General features: G+C 40.1%; 1 protein-coding gene across 6 annotated transcripts in view; it reads left to right on the forward strand.

Moving 5' to 3' along the window:
• Khdrbs1 (KH RNA binding domain containing, signal transduction associated 1) overlaps positions 1–21,351 on the forward strand; it is a 46,382-nt gene extending 25,031 nt beyond the window's left edge. For 2 of the 6 annotated variants that reach the window (XM_071617598.1, XM_071617602.1), the window contains 5 exons: positions 103–296; positions 2,946–3,006; positions 14,695–18,567; positions 18,671–18,760; positions 21,070–21,351. In XM_071617598.1, the coding sequence (XP_071473699.1) occupies positions 103–200 (98 nt within the window). In that variant the 3' untranslated portion in view covers positions 201–296; positions 2,946–3,006; positions 14,695–18,567; positions 18,671–18,760; positions 21,070–21,351. Of the gene's footprint in view, positions 1–102; positions 1,444–2,945; positions 3,007–14,694; positions 18,568–18,670; positions 18,761–21,069 lie in introns of those variants that run through there. The other 4 variants (XM_071617600.1, XM_071617599.1, XM_027936994.3 and 1 more) reach the window with 4 other exon arrangements.
• The last annotated feature ends 2,278 nt before the right edge of the window (positions 21,352–23,629 follow it).

Genomic DNA, 23,629 nt, shown 5'->3' on the forward strand with positions numbered 1-23,629 from the left:
AAAAGCAGTGTTGTTGGTGATATTTACCAGGTTGACCTACCCTTGCTTATCCCCAGATGCCATTGACACATGGTTTATAAACTGTCTTCGCTTTTCCCACAGGCCAAGATGACTGGAATGGGACCAGGCCGTCACTGAAGGCCCCTCCAGCTAGGCCAGTGAAGGGAGCATACAGAGAGCACCCATATGGACGTTATTAAAATCAAACAGGAGGGGAAAAATATCAGTTATGAGCAAAGTTGTTACTGATTTCTTGTATCTCCCAGGATTCCTGTTGCTTTACCCACAACAGACAAGTAATTGTCTAAGTGTTTTTCTTCGTGGTCCCCTTCTTCTCCCCACCTTCCTCCATTCTTAACTCTGCATTCTGGCTTCTGTATGTAGTATTTTAAAATGAGTTAAAATAGATTTAGGAATATCGAATTAATTTTTTAAGTGTGTAGATGCTTTTTTCTTTGTTGTTTAAATATAAACAGAAGTGTACCTTTTATAATAAAAAAAAGTTGAGTAAAAAAAAAAAAACCACAAACCTGTTAGTTTCAAAAGTGACATTGCTTGCTTAAAGGTTCTGAAGTAAGGCTTGTTAACTTTCTCTTAGTTTTGATTTGAGGCATCCCGTAAAGTTGTAGTTGCAGAATCCCAAACTAGGCTACATTTCAAAATTCAGGGCTGTTTAAGATTTAAAATCACAAACGTTAACGGCAGTAGGTGCCACCATGCAAAAGTGAGCTCAGACGTCTCTAAAAATGTTTCCTTTAAAAACACATGGCGATTGAATCTTAAGTTAAATTTTAATATGAAAGATCCTCATGAATTAAATAGTTGATGCAATTATTAACGTTAATTGACTTAAAACAACAACAACAAAATTAGGTTTGTAAAACTGACTTTTTCATTATGTGGGTTTTGAAATCTAGCCCCAGGCATACAGTGTTGAGAGATACTTAGGGGGAGTAAGTTTTGAAGAGGTTGATTGGGGCAGAGGGGCTGGCCATCTAAATTTAATTTGATGTAGTGTTTTTTAGCCACAATCTTTCAGTAAGAGTACTAATAATTAAAGTTTCAGTATTCAGGAAGACAAAAAAGTATTTTGTCCATTTGAGATTCTGCACTCCACATAAAGCTCACTTGGACATTGGGGCCAAAAGCTGAAGTTTTTCAGTAAGTTGACGGTTGTCAATATTGAACTGTTCCCAAGATAGTCAAGTATGTCTCAACACTAGCATGATATAAAAAGGGACACTGCAGCTGAATGAAAAAGGAATCAAAATCCACTTTGTACATAAGTTAAAGTCCTAATTGGATTTGTACCGTCCTCCCATTTTGTTCTCGGAAGATTAAATGCTACATGTGTAAGTCTGCCTAAATAGGTAGCTTAAACTTATGTCAAAATGTCTGCAGCAGTTTGTCAATAAAGTTTAGTCCTTTTTTAATCAAAGTAAATGTGATGAATTGTCATTTTTTTGGGTGGACAATAAAATAGTTTTTTCTCTTTTAAATAAACTTAAATTAACTCTAAAGTTAATGGGCTTGTTAAAAGTTGGAGACATTCTTAAAAGTGGTGGGGGGGATTTTATTTTAAGTTTACCAAAAAAAAAAAAAAAAGTTTATTGAGTTGTTAAGTTTTAGTTTAAAAATAACCAAAGCTTTTTCACCCCCTGGAAGTTGTTGAAAGCAGTTTTAACCAATCCTATCAAAAGTTCTAATATCTGGAGAGAAAAACCCAACTAACTGACTGAAACTTGGATTGGTTTTCATATGTAGGTCTCCATATTTAAAGTGCCAGCCACCCTTGTTTGCACCTTGTTAAATCCCCTAGGTGGACCTAAAGAGTGACACCAAATCACTGAGTTCAGAAAGGGATAGCACCTGCCTTTACATATGACAATCCAGCAAACCCTGGGTATCCTTAATGGTTTGCTTTCCAATCCCAGAAATGCTGTCAATAACTTAGCTGGCCTGGGGCAGTATTTGGCATGATAGACTGGCCCTGAATTCCCTCCTGCATGATCAAGAGAGGAAATATGGAATTGGTTGGCCCCATTTCCACTCCTCTCTCTTAATTCTCAGGGTTCTCATGCCTTCCCTAAGAGAGCCACCTAAACTGCTCGGGGGTGAAAAATCCTCTTGTATGAAGTGCCAAGCTGCCTGCAGCAGTGCATGATGGACATTTTTTTTCTTTTAAAAACACACCAACAAAAAATGTATTTGTAGATTGTGATAAAGTGTAAATAACTGAATTTTCAACCATGGTTTGAAGTCAGCTTTCAGGGCATTATGTCTTGTTTTGATGAAAAGAGATCACTCTATACCCCCCTTTTTAAAGGAAAATTATCGCAAGAGAATCAGGATGTGTAAAGCTAACATGCATCGCAAAAAACCAAAGGTAACCTAAATGTCTGATTTTAATAGCACATATTTCTCTTTTATATAAACTGTGACAGCAACTTGCATAAACAATTATTTAGCTGTTAATTTTAATGTTAAAACTTTGCAAAACTTGTTTAATAAAAATAGCTGTAAAAAGAAAAACCATATGCTGCCGCATAAATTAGCCATAACTCTTAATAATCCTGCCCATCACAAGTGAACTGTAATGTAACCTGGGCACAAAGTCTGACATCTTAAATGACACATTGTAAAATTTCAATGACTGTAGATTAGACCTCCTGCTGCACCCCAAAGTAAAGCTTTCTGCTCAGCTATTTTAAAATGTACAAGGATGAGCCTCATAGGACCCTATATTGATATTCACAGTGAAATGTTACTTAAAATTTCTTAAAAGTTGCATGTTTCTTTCCTGTAATGTGTAAACTGCATGCAGGATCTCTTTATCTTTTTGTTGTTGTTGTTGTTTTTTTGGGTTTTTTTTGTTTTGTTTTGTTTTTTGTATGTCTGTAGAACTTCCTCTTCAAAAGACTGATCTCTTATTTCTCCATTTTCAGGTGATTGAAAACTTCTTGAGATATTTCCTGGAATAGAATGAGTAGTGAAGACCCATGTCAGGTATGTTACAGTGGCTTTCTGTTAAGGAGGATGATCCTTTTATCATAACCGTAAAACAGTTACACTAGGAAGTACCCTGGAAGATGATAAATGGGCTAATCTTTCCTACAGCCATTTCAAATTTACAACACAACTATACTTACATTACTTGATAGACCGTAAGTTTACTTCTAATGGCTAAGAAGATCCCCCATGGTGTCAATTTTTATCCCTTGAATCCCTTTTTTATTTGTTCTGTCAACAGTGTTTCATTTGAAGTTCAGTTGGTTACAATCATCAAAATGGTAATGTAAATAAAAGGGAATTTATTAGAATGATGTTAGGAACTCCCACATTAAATATGAAAACTAGAAAATCTGGTTTGGGGGACTGGGGTTATGGCTCAGCAGTAGAGTGCTTGCCTCACCCGTGCAAAACCCTGGGTTCGATCCTCAGCACCACATTAAAAAAAAATAATAATAAGGTTAAAAAAAATAAAGAAAGAAACAAAATTTGGTTTGGGATCTATAGCAGCTAGAGAGAACTGGGACAGTAGTGGTAAATGGTCTTGGAGCAGAGACTGGCTGCTTGGACACACTGGAATAAATAAACTCATATACTATATTTGGTTTCTTTCTCCTACTTAAGATTCAGGTTCTAGGGAGGGAATGTCAGGCTGGACATAGTGTTAACAGCAAAGGGAAATGGATATGGGATACCCCCCCACAAAAAAAAAAAAAAAAAAAAGAGATGTACTGTATAATATATTTTACAGAAGTTACTGAGACCTAATGAGGTTAAGTAACTTCCCAGGGTCACATATTTATGACTGAAAATAAAGTCCAAGTTGATCCCAGAATCTTTCATCTTAACCCTATAGTATATTGCTTTTAATCTAGGAATGAGGCATTTCTCACACTTAGGAGACCATTTGTAGGGATATTGTGGTGTAGTAGAAAGGACATGGAGTTTGACAAACCCAGAGTTGAATCTATAAGCTATCTTTTGTGCAGTGACTCCAAACTAATACTTGTCTTTTACATTTGGAGGAGGAAGATGGTGATAATCTCATAGTGACTGGCAAATTATAGGGGTTCTTAAATATATGGAGCTGGGGCTAGGGATGTGGCTCAGTGGTAGAGCACTCACCTAGCATGAGTGGGTTCCTGGATTTGATAGGTAGCACCACAAAAAGGCAAATATAATATGTAAGGCCAAACAATTCAGCACTTTATATATAGTAAATATTAGTATTTTTTCTTCCTAGGAACACTTTGCCTAAAGTTTAACACCCTGGTTTTTATAAGTGGGGCTTTATCAATAATGAGCCTTCCTGTTGCTTGAAACCATCAAGGTATACTGACTGACTGATTATTCCCTTTGCTCCTGAATGAGTTGTTAGGGTTAGGATGGCACTGAGGGGAGAATGGATCTTAACTAAGTGAGCCAAAGGTAGATGTAGCTTTTGAGAGTGAAAATTTGACCTCTTAGAACTCACATCTTTTAAAACTGCCTCTCAGCCAGGAACTTCTGAGATCTTGAGGCTTTAAGGAGAGTCATGTGTACAAAACCTGGGTGAATGGTTCTTGGCACTCAGGAAGTCCTAGTTTGATGTTGGTCACACTAATGGCTAGGAAATTTAGGGGAGGAAATCCCTTAGTTAAAAGGATTTAGTTTCAACTCTTCCTAGGATAGACTTTCTTTTTTTTTTCCCCCCCAATATTTATTTATTTATCTCATATATTCACACACATATATAAAACTTTATTCATATATATAAAACTTTATTTTTTTATGTGGTGCTCAGTATCGAACCCAGTGCCTCACCTGTGCTAGGCAGGCACTCTACCACTGAGCCACAACCTTAGCCTGCAGGGTAGACTTTTTTATAAATAAATTTTATTTGTGTATATTTATTGAGCATGATATGGGATATATATAGATTATTAAAAACTTATTATAGTGAAGCAAATTATCATCATCTTACATAGTTTTTGTGGCAAGAGTAGCTTAAGTCTTATTTAGTGTGAATTCCATCTGCAAAATAAGTAATAATTAAGTCCTCATGTTGTCAGATGTCTAGACTTGTTCATACCTGCTACTTTGTATCCTCTGACCAGTATCTCCAGCTCCTTTTCCTCCGGCTTGTGTGACATGCGAGGCCCTGGGTTTGATCCCCAGCACTGTAGGGAAAAAAGCAGCAGCAAGAGAAATGGATTAAAAGTTTGGGGAAACTTCTGTTTCATTTTCAAGCTTTGTATTAGAAAAGGCAGAATCAGGTTTGCTGGTGATCTGTCTTTCCTGGGTGTATCTTAGTTAATCCAAGTGTTTTCTATAACTTTCTGGTACTCCCTACCTGTGAACTTTATTACAGTTCTGTAAGCTTTGCAGCCAAGCAAGATTGAGTACTTGTCTTGGTGCTGCCTGGTCTTAGCCTTTGTCACCTTAGACAAAAACAAATCCCTAACTTCTCTGACTCTTTATCATCAGAAAAAAAAAGTCATTAAGGGGCTGAGGTTGAGCGCTTGCATAGGATGTATAAGTCCCTGGGTTTGATCCTCAGCACCACATAAAAGTAAATTAAAAAACAAGGTATTGATCTTTTCTTTTTGGTACCCAGGATTAAGCCCAAGGGCACTTAACCACTGAGCCACATCCCCAGGCCACCCCCCTTCCTTTTTATTTTTGAATTTTTAGTTTTTATTTTAAGACAGGGTCTTACTAGGTTGATTACAGTCTTATTGAATTGCTGAGGCTGGCTTTGAATCTGTGATTGTTCTCCCTCAGCCTCCTGAACTGCTGGCATTACAGGCATGTGCTAAACAGTTTAGTAAAGGTTTTCTTTTCTAATTGAGATGAAATTCATACATCATAGGCAACCTCTATGGGTCCCAGCTCATCTTGCAGGAATAAATGCTACTCTATTAACACTATAAGGAAGGGGGGGAAAAAAGCCATATAACATGAAATTTAAAAGTGATTTTTTTTTCCAGAATATTTCTGTTATCCCAAAAAGAAAGTATGATACCTACTAATATTTACTCACTCTCTCCAACCCATGAGTAATCTTTCTATGAATTTGCCAATTCTAGACATTTCATATAAATGGAATTGTGTAGATGTGCCCTTTCTGGTTGACTTTCACTTTTCATATGTTTTCAAGTTTCATCTACATATCAGTATTTCAAAGTCATAAGAAACACTGCTTTCAAAAGCAATCTATTTCAGGGGTTGAGAGTGTTGCTTAGTGTTAGAGCACTTGCCTATCCAGTCCTGGGTTTGATCCCTGGCACTACAAACAAATAACAACATAAGCAGTCTCTTTCATTTGAGGCAGACAACTCCGAGTATTAGAAGTTTGCTCAATTTTTAAAATTGATTCCAGGAACATTCTACCACTGAGCTACACATCCCTAACCCTGTTTTTTATTTTGAGACAGGGTGTCACTAAGTTGCCCAGGCTGGCTGTAAACTTTCGATCCTCCTACCTCAGCCTCCTGAGTTGCTGGGATTATAGGTGTATGCCAACATGCCTGGTTTATGTTAAATTTTTGAGGAAATGGTCAAACTATTATTTACAAAGTCTCCATCATTCCCACCAGCAATGCATGAGGGTTCTAATTTCCCCATATCTTCACTAGCATTTTTTAATTTCCATTTTATTATAGTCATCAAAGTGGATATGGAGTGGCATCTCATTGTGGTTTGGATTTGCATTTTCCTAATTACTATCATTGGACATCTTTTCATGTACTTGTTGGCCAGTTATTTGTCTTTGGAGAAATGTCTTTAAATCTTTTACCTACTTTTGCCAGCTTATCTGTAATCCCAGTGACTCAGAAGGCTGAGGCAGAAGGATGACAAGTTGAGGCCAGCCTGAGCAATTTAAAAAGATCCTATTTCAAAAGTGGGGGGGTTGGGGGACGACTCGGTAAAGTTCCCTTCCCCCCAAAAAAAATCCTTTGCTGTTAAATTAGATTATTTGTCTGTTTTATTTTTATTTTTTAAAATAAATTTCTATTTTTTAAAGTTGTCAGTGGACCTTTATATATGGTGCTGAGAATTGAATGCAGTGCCTTACATGTTAGGCAAGTGTTCTATCACTGAGCTACAATCCTAGCCCTTGTCTGTTTTATTTATGATTGAATTGTAAGGGTTTCTTATTGTTGCCGTTTTTCTTTGGTGGGGGTTCAGATTCTTCTGTTGTGAATATCTGGATGTTGAAAAAATTAGTCTTGGGGCTGGGGTTGTGGCTCAGCAGTTGAACGCTCACCTAGCATATGCAAGGCCCTGGGTTCTATCTTCAGCACCGCATAAAAATAAATAAATAAAAGATACTGTGTCCAACTAAAAAATAAATATTTTTAAAAATTAATCTTCCAACATTAAATGGATGTCCTTGTCAAAAATCGGTGATCAGCTGGTGCAGTGGCATACACCTGTTATCCTAGCAGCTCAGCAGTCTGAGGCAAGATAATCGAAAATTCAAGGACAGTCTCAGCAATTTATTGAGGCCCTAAGCAACTTAGCAAGGCTGTCTCAAAAAGGGCTAAGGATGTGCTCAGTGGTTAAGTTCCCCTAGGTTCAATCCCTAGTATCAATAAATAAATAAAATCAATTGACCAAGCTGGACATAGTGGCATACGCATATAATTCCAGCAACTCAGAAGGAATGAGGCAGGAAAATTACAAATCCATGATGAGTCTGGGCAACTAAACAGGACTCTTGTCTCAAAAAATAAAAAGGGTTGTGAATGTAGTTCAGTGGCAAGGTGCCCCTATTTCAGTCCTCAGGAGTGAATAAACAAAAAACAAAATTACCAGTTGACCTTAGACCTATGGGTCTAGTTTGGTATGGTAGCACATGCTTATAATCCCAGTAGGTTGGAGCAAGAGAATTGGAAATTTGAGGTCAGCCTCAGGAACTTAATTGGACCCTGTCTCCAAATATAATTTTTTTTTTTTTTTAAGGGCTGGGTTCAATTTCCAGTAAACTCGCCCCAACACCCCACCCACCCCCAATTAAAAGCACAAGACATCTATAGATCTGCCTTTTGAAGTAGGTACTACTAAAAATGGTTGACTAATACAATTTCTGACACATGATAGCTACTAAATAATAAATATTAGCTGATTGGCTAGCTTTGGCATCACTATGAGACTGGCTATGAGTGGTAGAGCTGAGATTTGATCCCTGTATGGGTGACTGCAAAGCATGTCCTGTGCATTATACTGTAGGCTGTTAAAAGTGGGAATGAAACTGTTCTAGTATTATGCATGGCCACATGTAGTTCTAGAAGCTCAGAAACTTAGCTCCAGCATATCTATCTCCCACTATCAACCCTCACTCACCCTGTTTCCATAGAGCCTGCAGACTCATAGCAATGACACTTAATGCTGAAGGAACACTCTCGTCTTTCCTTACCTAGGGATAAAGCAGTTATCAAATAGCCTCAGAGTTTTTCCACTTTTGTTTTCTTTCCCCCCAGTTGCCACCCTCTGCCTCAGGCTAAGAATGAAGTGCATCTGCAACTTTTAGGGCTTTTTGGCTACCAGTGATAGAATAGACTCTAGATTGTTTTTTGTTTCAGGAATAACAGCCTTTGATTTGGGACCCAGCTGGCCTCTTGTCTATGCTTATGCAGAATGCTCCTGAACCAGGGGCAGAAGGGGGATGGGGATAGAGGTGGTGGTGGATGTTTGGCTCAGGTTTGTTTGATTGAATCCGGGGCCCTGCGCTGCATTTGCTAGGCAAGCCCTCTGCCACTGAATTACATCCCCATCCCTTTTTGTTTTGAGACTGAGGGTCTCCAAGTTGCCCAGGCTGGTTTGTAGTTTGAAATCCTCATGCTTTGGCCTCCTTAGAAGCTAGAATTACAGGCATGCACCTGGCTTGACTCATGATTTTGAAGTTCTGTGTCCTCCAAGGCTTTGCCCAAAGATCATTTCTTGGTTAGAATGCATAAGGCAGCAATGAGCTCCTTCTTTTGATATACTGTTCTTTGTGTGAACGTACAGAGGCTACTGCTTGCTATCTGTGCTAGCAGTAAGTAATTTAAATTTTTTTCTTCATTTTACTACTTTTCAGTCTGTCCCATTTGCTGATCTTTACCTCATTTAAAAGAAGGGGAATGTAAGAAAGGGAAAATAGGTAACTTTGCCTGGCTAAGGGAAAAGAGAACTTGGTTTGAATGCCTACTGTGTGTGTCCCTTTTGCAAGTGAGGCAGATGATTCTAGAGAGATTCAGTAATTTACATTGGTTGCATAGCAAATTGGGAGAGGAGCATATTAATATTACTGTATACCATTCTCTGTATACCAGAGTTCATTCTCTGTTCTGAAAGTATGCTGCTTCTATAAAATAATACCTTATTTCATTAACTGTAAAGGATATTTGTTTTGAGATGAATCATTAAGTGCTGCAAAGGAAAAACACTTTCAATTAAACTGACATGATTTCTTTTCACAGCAAATGTGAGATGCATCCTGGAAAAAAAGTCTTAGTTACTATTACATTTTGTCAATTCTAATGTTTATTTATTTTCTCTACCAGTGAAGTAGATATTATTCTATTTTTTATACATAATGAAATTGAGGTCTAAAAAAGTTAATTATCAAAGACCACACAGCTGTTATATAGCAGAACTGAGATTCATTTTCAGGCAGTCTGATTTTGGGTTCTGTGATCAATTTCAACCATGTAATGGAATTTCGAAGTTCCAACTGCCAAGCCAAAACTGTCTTAGGGAACATTTTTAGTCATTCTGTGTCCTGGAAGAAGACTTCCTATGCAGGAATATTATTACAGTGAACATTTGCTGAGACCACTTAGGCCTTATGCTGGCTATGCTGAGTCACATTTCTGCATCCAATTTGTAGTCCTTATCCTCAAGAAACAGTTTAATGGGAGAAAATTCTCCATTGTTACAGTAGTAGATGATGGTGTTCTGCTGCTGCACTGAATACCAGAGACCTGTAGGAGACAGGCTTAGGGAATGCCAGAGAAAGAAGGTGACAGCCAAGTGCAGTGGTGCACACCTGTAATCCCAGCAGCTCAGGAGGCTGAGGCAGGAGGATTACACATTCAAAGCCAACCTTAGCAGCTTAGTGAAACCCTGTCTCTGAAAGGGCAGGGATGTGGCTCTGTGGTAAAGCGCCTCTGTATTCAATCCTAAGTACCAAAAAAGGAAAGAAAAAGAGTAACATTTAAGTTCCGTCTTAAAGGATAATTAAGATTTTTTTTTGTGGTGCTGAGGATTGAACTCAGGGCCTTGTGCATGCAAGGCAAGCACTCTACCAACTGAGCTATATCCTCAGCCCTGATAATTAAGAATTTGCCACACTGAAACAAATACCATACCATTTTATTATGGCTTTAAATAGACAAATTTTAAGTTCTACCTCCTCCAAAGCTAGTTTTGAGGATCTTATGTGTGTTAGCCTCCGTAAGTATCTGTTCTATTATCTATAAAATGTAGATACCATTTACGAAACAGTACAGTTGTAAAGATTGAGTGAGCTAATGAAACTAACATTTAGCATAACATGTAGTAAGCATGTAATAAATACTAGCTATATGTATAGGCTAGAAAAATAGGTTAGTATTGTTTTTTTTTTTTTTTAATATACCTTTATTTTATTTATTTATTTTTATGTGGTGCTGAGGATCAAATCCAGGGCCTTGCTCGTACTAGGCGAGTGCTCTGCTGCTGAGCCACAACCCCAGTGTTGCTTTTGTAAAGCTGAAGTTTAGGGAACTGTTTAACGCCTTAAGAAATATAAGGAGGGGGTGCTGGGGACGTGGCTCAAGCGGTAGCACGCTTGCCTGGCATGCGTGCGGCCCGGGTTCGATCCTCAGCACCACATACAAACAAAAGATGTTGTGTCCACTAAAAAATAAATATTAAAAAAAAAATTCTCTCTCTCTCTCTCTCTCTTTAAAAAAAGAAAGAAAGAAATATAAGGAGGGGCTTGAACCACATCTCTGTCATTGTGCCAGCAAGGTAGGAAATAGAAGTAAAAGAGAAGCTTTCTGCCACTTTAATGGCATCATTCCTTTGTGGTAGGGTAAAGGGGATCATCTCCCTTGACTTCCTCCTGCCTCCCTCTTGCCTGAAGGTCTTTGGTTCCTGCCTTTCTCAAGACAGAATCCTCTCTCCATCCAGGTATTGGGCTATTTGAGGACGAGATATTAGGGTTTTGCCATTTGTTAATGGAGTCTCCTCACATCCTATACCTTTCACTCAACCTGTGAATCAGATACCAATATTCAGGGTTCTGACCCACTGATAGAAGAAAGCTTTGGTACATTACCGTTCTCTTCAAGTCATGAATGGATGAGGTCTCTGCCTCTATTTTAAGCCTTAAATTCTGTGCTGACTCTGTGCTAGGGATATCATATACAGCATCTCATTTAATTTTTTAAAATAACACTAAGAGGTGAGGATTAAACCTGGTATGTAGAGTTGGAAACTTATGTGTCAGAAAGTTGGAGTTCAGACCCAAGTCTTCCCACTCCTGTTTTGCTGCCTTCTAGTCTCCTCTGTAACTAGAGTAGCCAGAAGATAAGCTTACACTGAAAGTAGTTCCTGATATTGGTGTATATGTATAGGATGGGTGCCCCTGACTTGTTTTCCAGATTCCTGAAGGTAAAAGATTAATCCTTGTGAGTCTTCCCCTTCTGTCTTTGTAGATCCACACGTACTACCTGTTCTTCAGATTAATAGTCATTGCATGTTTAAAGCTAGCATACATTTGATGAATATTTAATAGCATTGAACAGACAGGCTGGAAACCGCTGTCTGAGATAGCTAGCTGTTAGGGGGAGGGGAAAAAAGTACACCAAACTGCCTAACTACCCCCTCTTTTGTTTCCTGCCCTAGGAAATAGGCCTGTCTCTTCTAAGCCCCTTAGAAATAAAGGCCTTATGGTGGGCATTGCACTGTAGTCTTACTTTGGACTGATTGCTGCCCTGAGCTCCCAAGAAGGCTACACTCAAGCTACAGACTAAATCCTTTTGTTGGGGGAATACAGAGCAGAAATGTTCACTGACACCTGGAATCAATTTTCCAGCCCTGAGCTGGAGTCCTCTACTCTTTTTTTTTTTTTAATATTTATTTTCTAGTTTTCGGCGGACACAGCATCTTTGTTTGTATGTGGTGCTGAGGATCGAACCCGGGCCGCACACATGCCAGGCGAGCGCGCTACCGCTTGAGCCACATCCCCAGCCCTGAGTCCTCTACTCTTTATCATTTGTTCTGGGACTTCGGTGCCGAGTGAACATTCTCATTTAGTATTCACCTAACCATCTCTCCTCTGAAAGGAGACTTGTATCTGGAAAAGAATTGAATTTCATAGGCATATGATTGAGCCTCAGTTTCTCGGCACTCCTTGACCAAAGATGCTAGAACTGCTGTGCAGTGAGTGTCCACATTCCCATACTGTGCTGATTGGTTTTGGGTGCATTTCAGGCAGGGGCACAGGCTAGTCCTGTGCCTTCCCCACCTAGATATAGGCAGATTCATGCTTCAAGGAGGGGCAGTTGGACTCCTGGGGGAAAAAAAAAAAAAAAAACTTGATGTTTCTAGATAGTGTGAGGCCTAACCAGGGTATCAGCCCAAATTAATCAGCTAAATAGCACACATGTCCAGAAATTCGGCTACTATTTCTTTCTTTCTTTTTTTTTTAAAGAGAGAGAGAATTTTTTAATATTTATTTTTCAGTTTTTGGTGGACACAACATCTTTGTTTGTATGTGGTGCTGAGGATCGAACCCGGGCCGCACGCATGCCAGGCGAGCGCACTACCGCTTGAGCCACATCCCCAGCCCCTGGCTACTATTTCTGATCTTAATCTACATTAAGATGTGAAGAAGGGCTTTTCCCTTGTCTGCCTCTGGAGCCTGGCTTGGTCTAGTTCAGGGCAGCCAATCACTTTCCACCAGGTACCATGCACGGTATTGGATAAGAACTTGAGATAGAAGAGTTTGGGAACAGATTGACTCAGGGTAATTCTTCTCTGGTGTCTTATGACTCCAGCAGCTTTAGAGGTGGGTGCTCCCCATCTCAGCTTTTTGTGTTGGAATGTGGGAAACAAATTCTTCATCTGCCTTTGAAAAAGAAAGAAAGCCTGAGGGTGTAGCTCAGTGATAGACCTAGCACAGCCAAAAGAAAGGAAAAAGAAATACCTTGTGTTCTGATAGAATTCTTCATAAACTTGTCTCCAGAAATCAGTACAAATGGTCACTTTTGTTCTTTTATTTATTTTATTATTTTTTTAATATTTATTTTTTAGTTTTTGGTGGACACAACATCTTTATTTATTTACTTATTTTTTAAATGTGGTGCTGAGGATCAAACCCAGCGCCCTGCACATGCCAGGCGAGCGCGTTACCGCTTGAGCCATATCCTCAGTCCTATTTATTTTTTAAAATATATTGATTATTACACCTACTGTGTGCTAGGCTCTGGAGATTTGGTGGAGTGTAAACAACATAAAATGGTCCTGGCTTAACAGAATATTTGGGGAGACAGACGCTAAACAGATAACTCATTAGTTACATAGCTAATTTTGATTATGACAAGTTCTAAAAAGAAAAGGATAGGATGCTTTGAGGGTATACAACTTAACTAGGGTTTTCCTTGGGCAAATAGTGTTTAAACTGATACAAAAGGAAGGCTTTTAGCTAGGCAGAGGGCTTGGTTTGGGGAAAGGACATGGAGCACATTATCTAAGCAGAGGGTAAACTGCAGCAGGTTTAAGGTGAAGTAGAAAACTATACCTTATTCTGAGGGGATCACTGAAGACCATTAAATTAGTGACTGGAGAATAACATTAGATTTCTGGGTTTTGTTTGGTTGGTTGGTTTTTGTGGTGCTAGGGATTGAACCCAGGGCCTTGTGCGTGCAAGGCAAGCACTCTACCACCTGAGCTATCCCCAACTCTAGATTTCTGTTTTGATTTTATTATTAATTAATAATTATTTTTGTGTGCGGTGCTGGCGATCAAATCTAGGGTCGCCAGCAAGATAAGCAAGCCAGTGCTTTACTGCTGAGCCATACCTCTGGCTCAGATTTCTGATTTTAAACTTCACTTGCTGATAATACATCTCTATAGGAAACCTTATTAGGTGAGGGCAACAAAATGAGAAAGGCCTGTAGGTAGGACTGGAGGTGTAACTCAGTGGTGCCCTGAGTTCAGTCCCCAGTATTTATGTGCCAGGTCCTGGGTTCAATCTCAGCACTGGAGGGTTGGGAGGAAGTCTTGTAATAGGATAATATTGAAAATTAAGGTTCCGGGTTACTGACTGGGATGGGGGGGGCGGATAAATGTCTTTTTAAAAAGGAGAAGCACTGCTATAGGCTTTAGTATGAGATCAGAGACCCCTTTCCTGTGCCTCAGGCTTAGGATGTGTCTCTTCTATAGTTAAGGCCTTCCTGGGTCACTCTATTCAGGCATGGCCAAGGATGGGAGGTATAGAGTGTGGGACTCCATTTTTATTACCTAAGAGTAAAGAGACAGCTAATAGGCTATGGATTGCTGTTTTTCCACTCATCTGGGTACCTAGAAATCTGTGTACTGAAGGAAACACCTAGAGTTGAACTATGGGATGGGGGGACTGAAGGAAGGCGGCCTAGCCAGATGGGAGGCTGGGAAACCCCTTGATAAGGCAGCATCATGTTTCTTAATTTCCACTTTGTTTCTTTGCAGCTATCAGAGAACTCCAGTAACCAAGAGAGAACTACCTGTTGTTTAAAGGCTGGCCTGGGGCATTTGCTGAGCACAGAGAAACCATGGAGAGGAGATCAACAGTTCTGTCACACCCCACCTCTTGATCTGTCTGAATTAACCACAGAAAAACCAGCCAGGATCATCCTTTTAAGAGTCCTTAGACTCAGAATGGAATCCTCAGGGCAGTAGGGGACTGTGATATTAACAGTTCTCTGTGATATTAACAGCCTACTCAAGACTTTAAAAGAGTGGAACTAACAATGTGTCCCTAGCATGGCCCTCCAGATCAGTAGACTGGCACCTCCCACTATGCCATTTCCAGTCTGCTTCCCCTTAATCTGTCACAGAACTGACTGAAATACCCTACTTTCACTTCCTATTCCTCACACCATACAGAAATTCTTTGGTGGCTGTCAGCATCAGAGCCCTTGGATACTTCCAGAGAGTAATCCTCATCTCCTCAGTAATGGGCTAAGGGAAAACCAAATGCAGAGGTTCATTTACTTTGGGTTAATTACTTGCTGAGCCTGTTTTTCTCTTATTGTTGATTACTTGTTCAAAAAAGCTCTTGAGGGAACTGGAGATGTGGCTCAAGCGGTAGCGCGCTCGCCTGGCATGCGTGCGGCCCGGGTTCGATCCTCAGCACCACATACAAACAAAGATGTTGTGTCCGCCAAGAACTAAAAAATAAATATTAAAAATTCTTTCTCTCTTAAAAAAAAAAAAAAAAGCTCTTGAAAGGTAGGGCTTTTCTACTTTACATCTGTATTCTATTTTCCAACCAGTATTTGCCCCTGAGGAGCTCAATAAAGGTTTGGTCAAGTGATAAATGGTCCCATTCTGGTAGCTTCTCTTAGCTTTGGGAAAGGGCCTAAGCCCCCCTTCTAGAGCTATACTGGGCCAAATGGTTTGCCTTAACATTTTCTCTTGAAGGATTAGGAAGTCCGCTTTTGAAAGGCTTCTGATTTCCTGGGTCCTAGGCCTAGCTGAGATTTACAGAGCTTCTTGAGAGATTAGGGACCTCCAGTGCTGCACTCTTCCCTAAGACCTTCAGGTTATTTATCCTAACAAAGGAACCAAGAGCTAGGACTGGGTTTAAGGAGGAAGACTGTCTGCATTTTAACTATGTCAGGATATTTTAATGAGCTTAGATTCATTTTTAGCAGGTGTAGTGGAAAGGGACCTTGACGTCAGTTGATTTACGTTGGACAAGCTGTTGAACATCTGAACCTGCTTGTCTTCATTGTTGATTACTATAAATAGTAGCTAATTATACCTTTTGGGGGGTACCAAAGATTTAATCCAGGGGTACTTTACAACTGAGGCACATCCCCAGCCTTTTTTTTTTTTTTTTCTATTTTGAAAAAAGTTTTGGGCTGGGGATGTGGCTCAAGCAGTAGAGCGCTCGCCTGGCATGCGTGCGGCCCAGGTTCGATCCTCAGCACCACATACAAACAAAGATGTTGTGTCCGCCGAAAACTAAAAAAAAAATAAATAAATATTAAAATTCTCTCTCTCTCTCTTTAAAAAAAAAATAGAAAAAAGTTTTTATTAAGTTGCTTAGGTCCTTACTGAGTTGCTGAGGTTGGCCTGGAATTTGTGATCCTCCTGACTCAGCCTCCCAAGTTGCTGATATTACAGGTGAATACCACCATGCCCAGCTATGTCAAGCATTTGTATGCACTGTTTCATTTAATCCTCCAATCCATTATGTTTATTTTACACGTGAGGGAATTGAGGCTTAAAAAGAATAAATAACTTAGCTAAGGTTAGAAAAAGCTTCATCAGACAGCTACAAGTTCTTTGAAACTGTCAGGTTTCTGAGATATGGGACTTTCAGAGCTAAAACTAGGAAAGTCCTAGATGAAAAAATTTGTCACTCTGCATTGGTGATTCTCAGTCCAAGGCTGGCCGCTGAGGCTGTACTTTCCTTGGCTTCTTAGTCTCTTAGGCCTTACTTTGTGGCCATAGTCCTTTCAGTTCACCAGACAAGGGAGGAGTTGCAGTGGGGAGGGAGCCGGATGGCATCCTAGTTACAGATAGTAGGTCATTGAGGAGTCTGCATTTGGTGAGGACCCTTGGCAGGCATACCCCTCCACCCTTAGGTGTAGGATTTTTATTTGAAGGACACCAAGTTTTACTGGAAAGCTTACAGGGCAAAATAGATCTAGACCCCGAATCCCTGTATTTTTCAGGCCTGTTTACTCCTTAAAAGTAGGATAACAATCCCTTTCTACTTAAGGAGGTCTGAGAAGCAAATGAAGTGTGTTTGAAATGCTTAGCGTGGGGTCTAAACATAACACTGCTCAACACATCCTTCCTGCTCTATTCCTGCCCAGTAGGTCTTGGCAGTCCTATCACCTGTAGCACACACCCTCTACCCTCCTCCCATTTAGTCCCTAGGGATCTTCCTTTAAGTACTCTGAATTGGTGACCCTACATGTCGGTCACCTCTGCAAGTGGAGAAGGATGACATCAACCTTCCCCTAACCTCTGGATTGTTCTGAGCCATAAATATTTTAGAAAGACCTTTCTCTGGCTGTTGTCAGGGTGATGGGCTCTCAGGGGGTGGTGGAAGTGTGGAGGTGGGGCCTGGAGTCTAGAAGCAGAGTTGAACCTAGAAGGGGCCTGTATGAGGCCTGGCCAGGAGCGAGTGCTTACCACTCTGAAGGCTGTTTTGCCTACCTTTCCTTACTAGGGCCCCCTCAAGCTGTTCTTATTGAACACAGACCCAACTGTGCTGTGATCTTTGGTAAATTGTTCACATTTCTTTAGGCCTGTATTTTGACATTTATAATAGAAAAAAAAAAGTCCCTTCTTGTCTTTATGCAGATAAGTGGAAAGACAAGGTAAAAAAGGATTTGAAAATATCCTGAAGGAACTAGATCACAGCATCTTTTCTGATGGACCTAGAGGCTAAGGTCTGATGCCACGTAGATACCACTAAAGACTCAAGAGATGACCCTCACTCTTCCTTTCCCCTTCCCTCACACTGCAGTCCCATCTAGTTTCCCAGGTCTAGCTAAACTAGCTGGCCTGACAGTATTCCAAGAAATTCCATCTAGTGGCTTGGAGGCAGAGTTGATGGGTCTTGATGTTGATGGAGGCAAGCTCCCAAATAACCTGGTTCCTTTCCCTACTCTTCCACCTTCCTAGATTGTTTTTTTTATTCTTTAAGAATGGTTGATTAGTCTTACTGAACCATTTGTGTGTGTGTGTGTGTGGTGGTAGGAGTCGAACCCAGGGCCTCATGCATGTCAGGCAAGCACTGTACCACTAAGATACATCCCTAGTCCTCTAGAGATTTATTTATTTATTTTTAGTTGTAGTGGGAGACGATATTTATTTATTTTTATGTGGTGCTGAGGATTGAACCCAGGGCCTCACACGTGCTAGGCGAGCGCTCTACCGCTGAGCCACAACCCCAGCCCCCCTTATCTTATATGACCAAACTCTAGGTTGTGCAGCATGCCTCACCCCTACCATTGAGGAGCTCCAAGATTCTCATATCCTGCCCAAAGATGCCCAGCTTAATTTCCCGTGCTCTGTGAACTGAGTGCTCTGGTTTCTTTGTATTGGGCGCTCTCTGGTGGTTAAGATGTGCCTTGCAGGAGAATAAAATACTAATGTGAGACTGAATTTCAGGCCATCCTTAGAAGTGGGATGGTTTGCTCTAAAGATAGATAGATAGATAAATAAACAAATAAATGTAAAAAAAAAAAATCCTCTCCACCTCCTGATGGGTCACTGTTTCTCATACAGGATTTCTCTCCCATGTACTTATCTCCATCAGTAATTCTCACAACAATGAAGAGGAATTATCAGAATTTTACAGATGAAACAGATTATAAAGTAAGTCTGTTTGGAATGTAAATCCAAGTTCCTTACTACCTATATAGCATTCAAGATCCTCAAGTGATCTGAACTGAACCTATTTTTTCAACCTCATCTTCAGTTTTTTTAAGGGAAGATGAACTCATTCCTGGAACATAGCCCACCTTGCACCTTTGTTCATGCTTTATCTTCATTACCTCCACACTTGCAAGTACGTTAGCTATCAAAACCCTATGGTTTATTGTTTTCATACAGGGGATATTTAGGTGAGTACTGGTTGGTGAGTAGGTGGCCCTGAGGTGGAAGGTTATATGGGAGGACTAATGTATGCATGGAGTGAAAATGATGACCCAAGAATTTGAAAGAACATGAAGACGTCTAGAATTTCTTGTAGGTTTCTATATTGAAAATGAGATGTAAGTATTCTTACTGGCATGAGAAAGTGAGAGAGCAAATCCCTGACAGTCTGGGATAGAACTGCAGGTAACATTATCCAAAGCCTTCAATCATATATAATACATGATTTGATAATAACTAATATTTAAGTAGCACTTACTAGGCACCAGGTACTGTTCTATACACTTTAAACAGACTAACTTGATCCTCGTCATAATTGCAAATGGTGTAGAAAATAACTCTATCCTCACTTTATTTTGAGAAAACAGGCATAGGGAAGTTAAGTAACTTCCTAAAGTCGTACAGCCAATAGGTGGTGAGACTGCGATTTGACTCCATATAAATCTGGCTCTAGATAAGATGTTCTTAATAACTAGAGTTTTAAGAAATATTTTTAGTTGTAGATGGACATAATATCTTTGTTTTATTCATTTAGTTTTTATGTAGTGCTGAGGATTAAACCCAGTGCCTCACACATGCTAGGCAAGTGCTTTACCACTGAACCACAACCCCAGCCTAATAACTACATTTTTAAAAATATATTTTTAGTTGTTGATATACCTTTATTTACATACGGTGCTGAAAATCGAACCCTGTACCTCATACATGAAAGGCAAACACTCGACCACTGAGCCACAACTCCAGCCTCCAACAACTACATTTTAATACTGAAAATGCTTTTTCCATTGGACAAAACTGCTTCCAGAAAGCTGTGTTGTTTTATCCTGTGGTTTTAGCATCTCCTCTATCTACCACCAGCTGTCTGCATAGTCCAGGTTGAAAATCACTATCTAGTGGACAGACTAGCCAGCTTTGTGCCTTGGCCCCAGAATAACATGACCAAGGAAAAGGACACAGGATTGCCCTGGAGCCAGTGGCATTTCCTCAAAGACTCCTGGGAGAGCCAATAGAGAACAAGTTACTCAGGAAATAGAGGCTCAGAGAGGGGATATGAGGGCTTTAAGGTCACAAAGCAGCAGAGATGTAGTTACAGAGCTGGAGGACAAGAGGCTAACCAATATCCTGCCATCATATGATTATTTTTTCTAGGGACTCTATAGGAGGCAGATATGAAAAGATCAAATCTCTAGATGTTTCTGGTAGATACGAGGATTAGTATATTTAATTATTTAATTATTTCAGTTGTAGTTATCAGGTAACCAAACTTGTTTCTGTTACTTTTTGTGACAGGAAAGTCCAATAAGCCTTCAGGTTTGGTTGGATCCAGAAGTTTAAATGATGCCCTTAGAAAGTGATTATTTGGGGAGAGTGAGGCAATGCCAGGGCCTCATGCTAGGCAAGCATTCCACTACTGAGCCACATCTCCAGCCTCACAATATATTGTTTTCATTTTTGTTTGTTTGTTTGTTTTTCCAAGGGTGAGTGGGTTGCAGTACTGAAGATTGAGCACAGGGGCACTCTCACTGAGCTACAGCCCCAGCTCTATTTTCTTGACTGTGTATTGTCCAGGCTAGCCTAGTCCTTGCCTTCCTCTTGCCCCAGTCTCCTGAGTTGATGTGATTATAGGCATGCACTATTGCGCCCTGGCCAGAATGTGATTTTTTTTAATTTTTTATTATTTATTTATTTTTTATGGTGCTGGGGATTGAACCCAGGGCTTTGTGCAAGCAGGGCGAGCTGTATCTCCAGCCTAGATTGTGATTTCTTGATATGTTTCCTTGTCAGCTAAGTTCTTCCCCAAAAGTGGCAAAGTAGCCACCAAGAGCTCCAAGTTTATATCATATTTGCTTACCCATCCCAGGAGGGAATAAAAAATTTTCCCCCAATAGTTTAATTATAGATCCTGGGATTGTATGTCTTTTAGCCTGACACTTCCCCCAACGTCATCAGTCACTAGCTTGGGGTGGCAGGAATATTGGAATGCTATGATTTGCCAATTCAGGGTCATCTGCCCACTGGAACTGCAAGGTAAGGCAGTCTCACCAAACCACAAATGGACTGAGTAAGGAAAGGTAGTTCACCAAGAGAAAATCGGTTTTCTTACCAGAAGAAGGAGAAATGGATGCTGGGCATTAGCAAACATTAGTATTTACTATGTGCAACCCCAACACCTTCCATGTAACAGATTCACAGTAACACATTTCCCTACCACCAACCCCATAGGCAATTACCAGATGCAAGCCATTGCTTCCTGATAGGAGCACAACAAGAAAACACATCTCGGAAACTGATGTCATCTCATGAAATCTTCACTCCCTCCCATCAGAGTTAAATCACCCTCTGTCTGCCTCTGAACTTGGTACATACTGCCTAATATATCAATTATTCTGTCTCCCCACTAATGAGTGGCAAACTGCCACTCATTTACCTCTGTATCGCCAGTGCCCAGGATGTAGTAGTTGCTAAGAAATATTGACCTGATGAATTAAAATGTATTACTAAGAATGGTCTGGCTTTGGTTTTCTGTAGAATATTCCTGACATCATTTTTTTTTTTTTACTAATTAGGTTTCCTTTAAAAAATTTTTTGTTAGTTGTAGTTGAACAAAATACCTTTATTTCACTTATTTATTTTTTGTATGTGGTGCTGAGGATTGAACCCAGGGTCTTGCACGTGCGAGGCAAGCGCTCTACCGCTGAGCCACAACCCCAGCCCTAGGAGTCCTTTCAAGAGCTGATTTGCCACTACTTTCAAGTAGCAAACCTCATACAAATTGAATGCCCTTTATGTGCCAGTTTGTGTTAGGCTCTCAGGGTTTGAAATTGGATATATTTTAGATTTAGCACCCTCTAATGAGGCCAATTCTATCAGAATTTTTTTCCATTTTTTTTTTTTTTTCAGAATTTCTTTGAAAAAAAATCTCAGCTGGGCATGATGGTATGCACTTGTAATCTCAGCTATTTGGGAGACTGAGGCAGGAGGACTGCAAATTGGAGGTCAGTCTCAACAACTTGTAGGACCCTCTCTCAAAAAATAAAAATGACTAAGGACTGGTGCTGGGGCTCAGCGGTAGTGCACTTGCTTAGCACGTGTGAGGCATTGGGTTAGATTCTCAGCACTGCATATGCATATAAGTAAATAATGGAGTGGGGGAGTGAGAAAGAAAGAAAAATATCAGTACTGGATTCTACTCTGCTTAATGACCCAGGGATGTTTATTTTTCCTCCCTGAGCCTCAACTTCCTTCTGCCCCCAGGTAAGGACTAATGTACCCACCCCCCATCCAAGATGTCAAGTCCTGTTGACTTTACCTTCAAATCCAAAATCCAACCATGTCTCATCTTCTTACCCAAGGTAGTCCAAAGCATCAAAATCTCATTGCTAAGATCAATGTTATAGCCTCCTGTCTCATTTCTCTGCTTACATCCTTGTGCCCCTGAAGTTTTTTTTCACAGAGCAGAGTGGTTCTTTGAAATGGAAGCTGGGCATGGTGGTACATGCCTATAGTCCCAGCTATTTGGGAGGCTAAGGCAGGATTGGTTGAGCCCAGGAGTTTGAGACCAGCCTGGGCAACAGACCAAGACTGTCTCAAAAATAAAACAAAACCTAGGAAGTTTAGACACTGCGGGAAGTTTAGACACTACTCAGTGGTAGAGTGCTTACCTGACAGGCTCTGGATTCAATCCCCAGCATGGGAGGGGGTCTGTTCAGACCCTCCAAGGACTCCCCATCTCATTCATAGTAAAAGCCACACAACTTTACATAGTAAAGCCACACTGACCTTACTATTATTTTTTTGGTAAAAAAGGATTGAATCCAGGGATGCTCTATCTCTGAGCTATAGCTCCAGTCCTCATTTCAAATCAGGGTCTTGCTAAGCTGCTGAGGGTGGCCTCAAACTTGTAATTTTCCTCAGCTTCCCAACTTACTGGGGTTACAGGCATGTGGAACCATTCCCAGCATGATCTTATTTTTTTTTTTAAATACTTTTTAAGTTGTCAATGGACCTTTGTTTTATTTATTTATATGCGGTGCCGAGAATCAAACCCAGTGCCTCAACATGGTAGGCAAGCAGTTTACCGCTGAGCTACACCCCCAGCATGATCTTGATATTTCTTAAATGCACTAAGCACACTTGTGCCCCAGGGCCCTTACACTGGTGGTTCCTTCTGCCTGGAATGTTCCCTTTCTCATGGTTTCTGTGTGTGACTAACTCAGTGTCTTCAGTGAAGTCTACTCTGCCCATCCTACTTAAACTGGAAACTTCCATCCTCTCTTGTTTTTCCTCCATGCCAATCATTCCCTTCTTACATACTACAGAATTTTGTTTATCCATATTTTCCCACTTGACCGTAAGCTCTGTAGATATCTATTAGATAATTCATTCAATTGGTTTAATATTGATGTCTACCATGTGCCAAGTACTGTGATAAGAAATGTAGCTACAAGGTGATTAAGACTGTTTATAAGTCTTATTCATTTTTTAAAATATTTTTTTAGTTGTAGTTGGAGACAATAACTTTATTTATTTTTATGTGGTACTGAGGATCAAACCCAGTGCTTCACATGTGCAAGGCAGGCACTCTACTACTGAGCTATGGCCTCAGCCCTATAAGTCTTTTTCTTTTGAGGGAATAACTCATAATAACCCTTAATAGCAACAGCTCATTTATCCAATTCATCCTCGGGGTTAAGTACTTGCCAAATATAACAATGATGGTTAACATTGATTAAAACAGACTGTTGTACATGCGTTATCTCATTTATTCCTCATGAAGACCTAC

This window comes from Marmota flaviventris, chromosome 10 (assembly GCF_047511675.1).
Source record: "Marmota flaviventris isolate mMarFla1 chromosome 10, mMarFla1.hap1, whole genome shotgun sequence".
Taxonomy (NCBI): domain Eukaryota; kingdom Metazoa; phylum Chordata; class Mammalia; order Rodentia; family Sciuridae; genus Marmota; species Marmota flaviventris.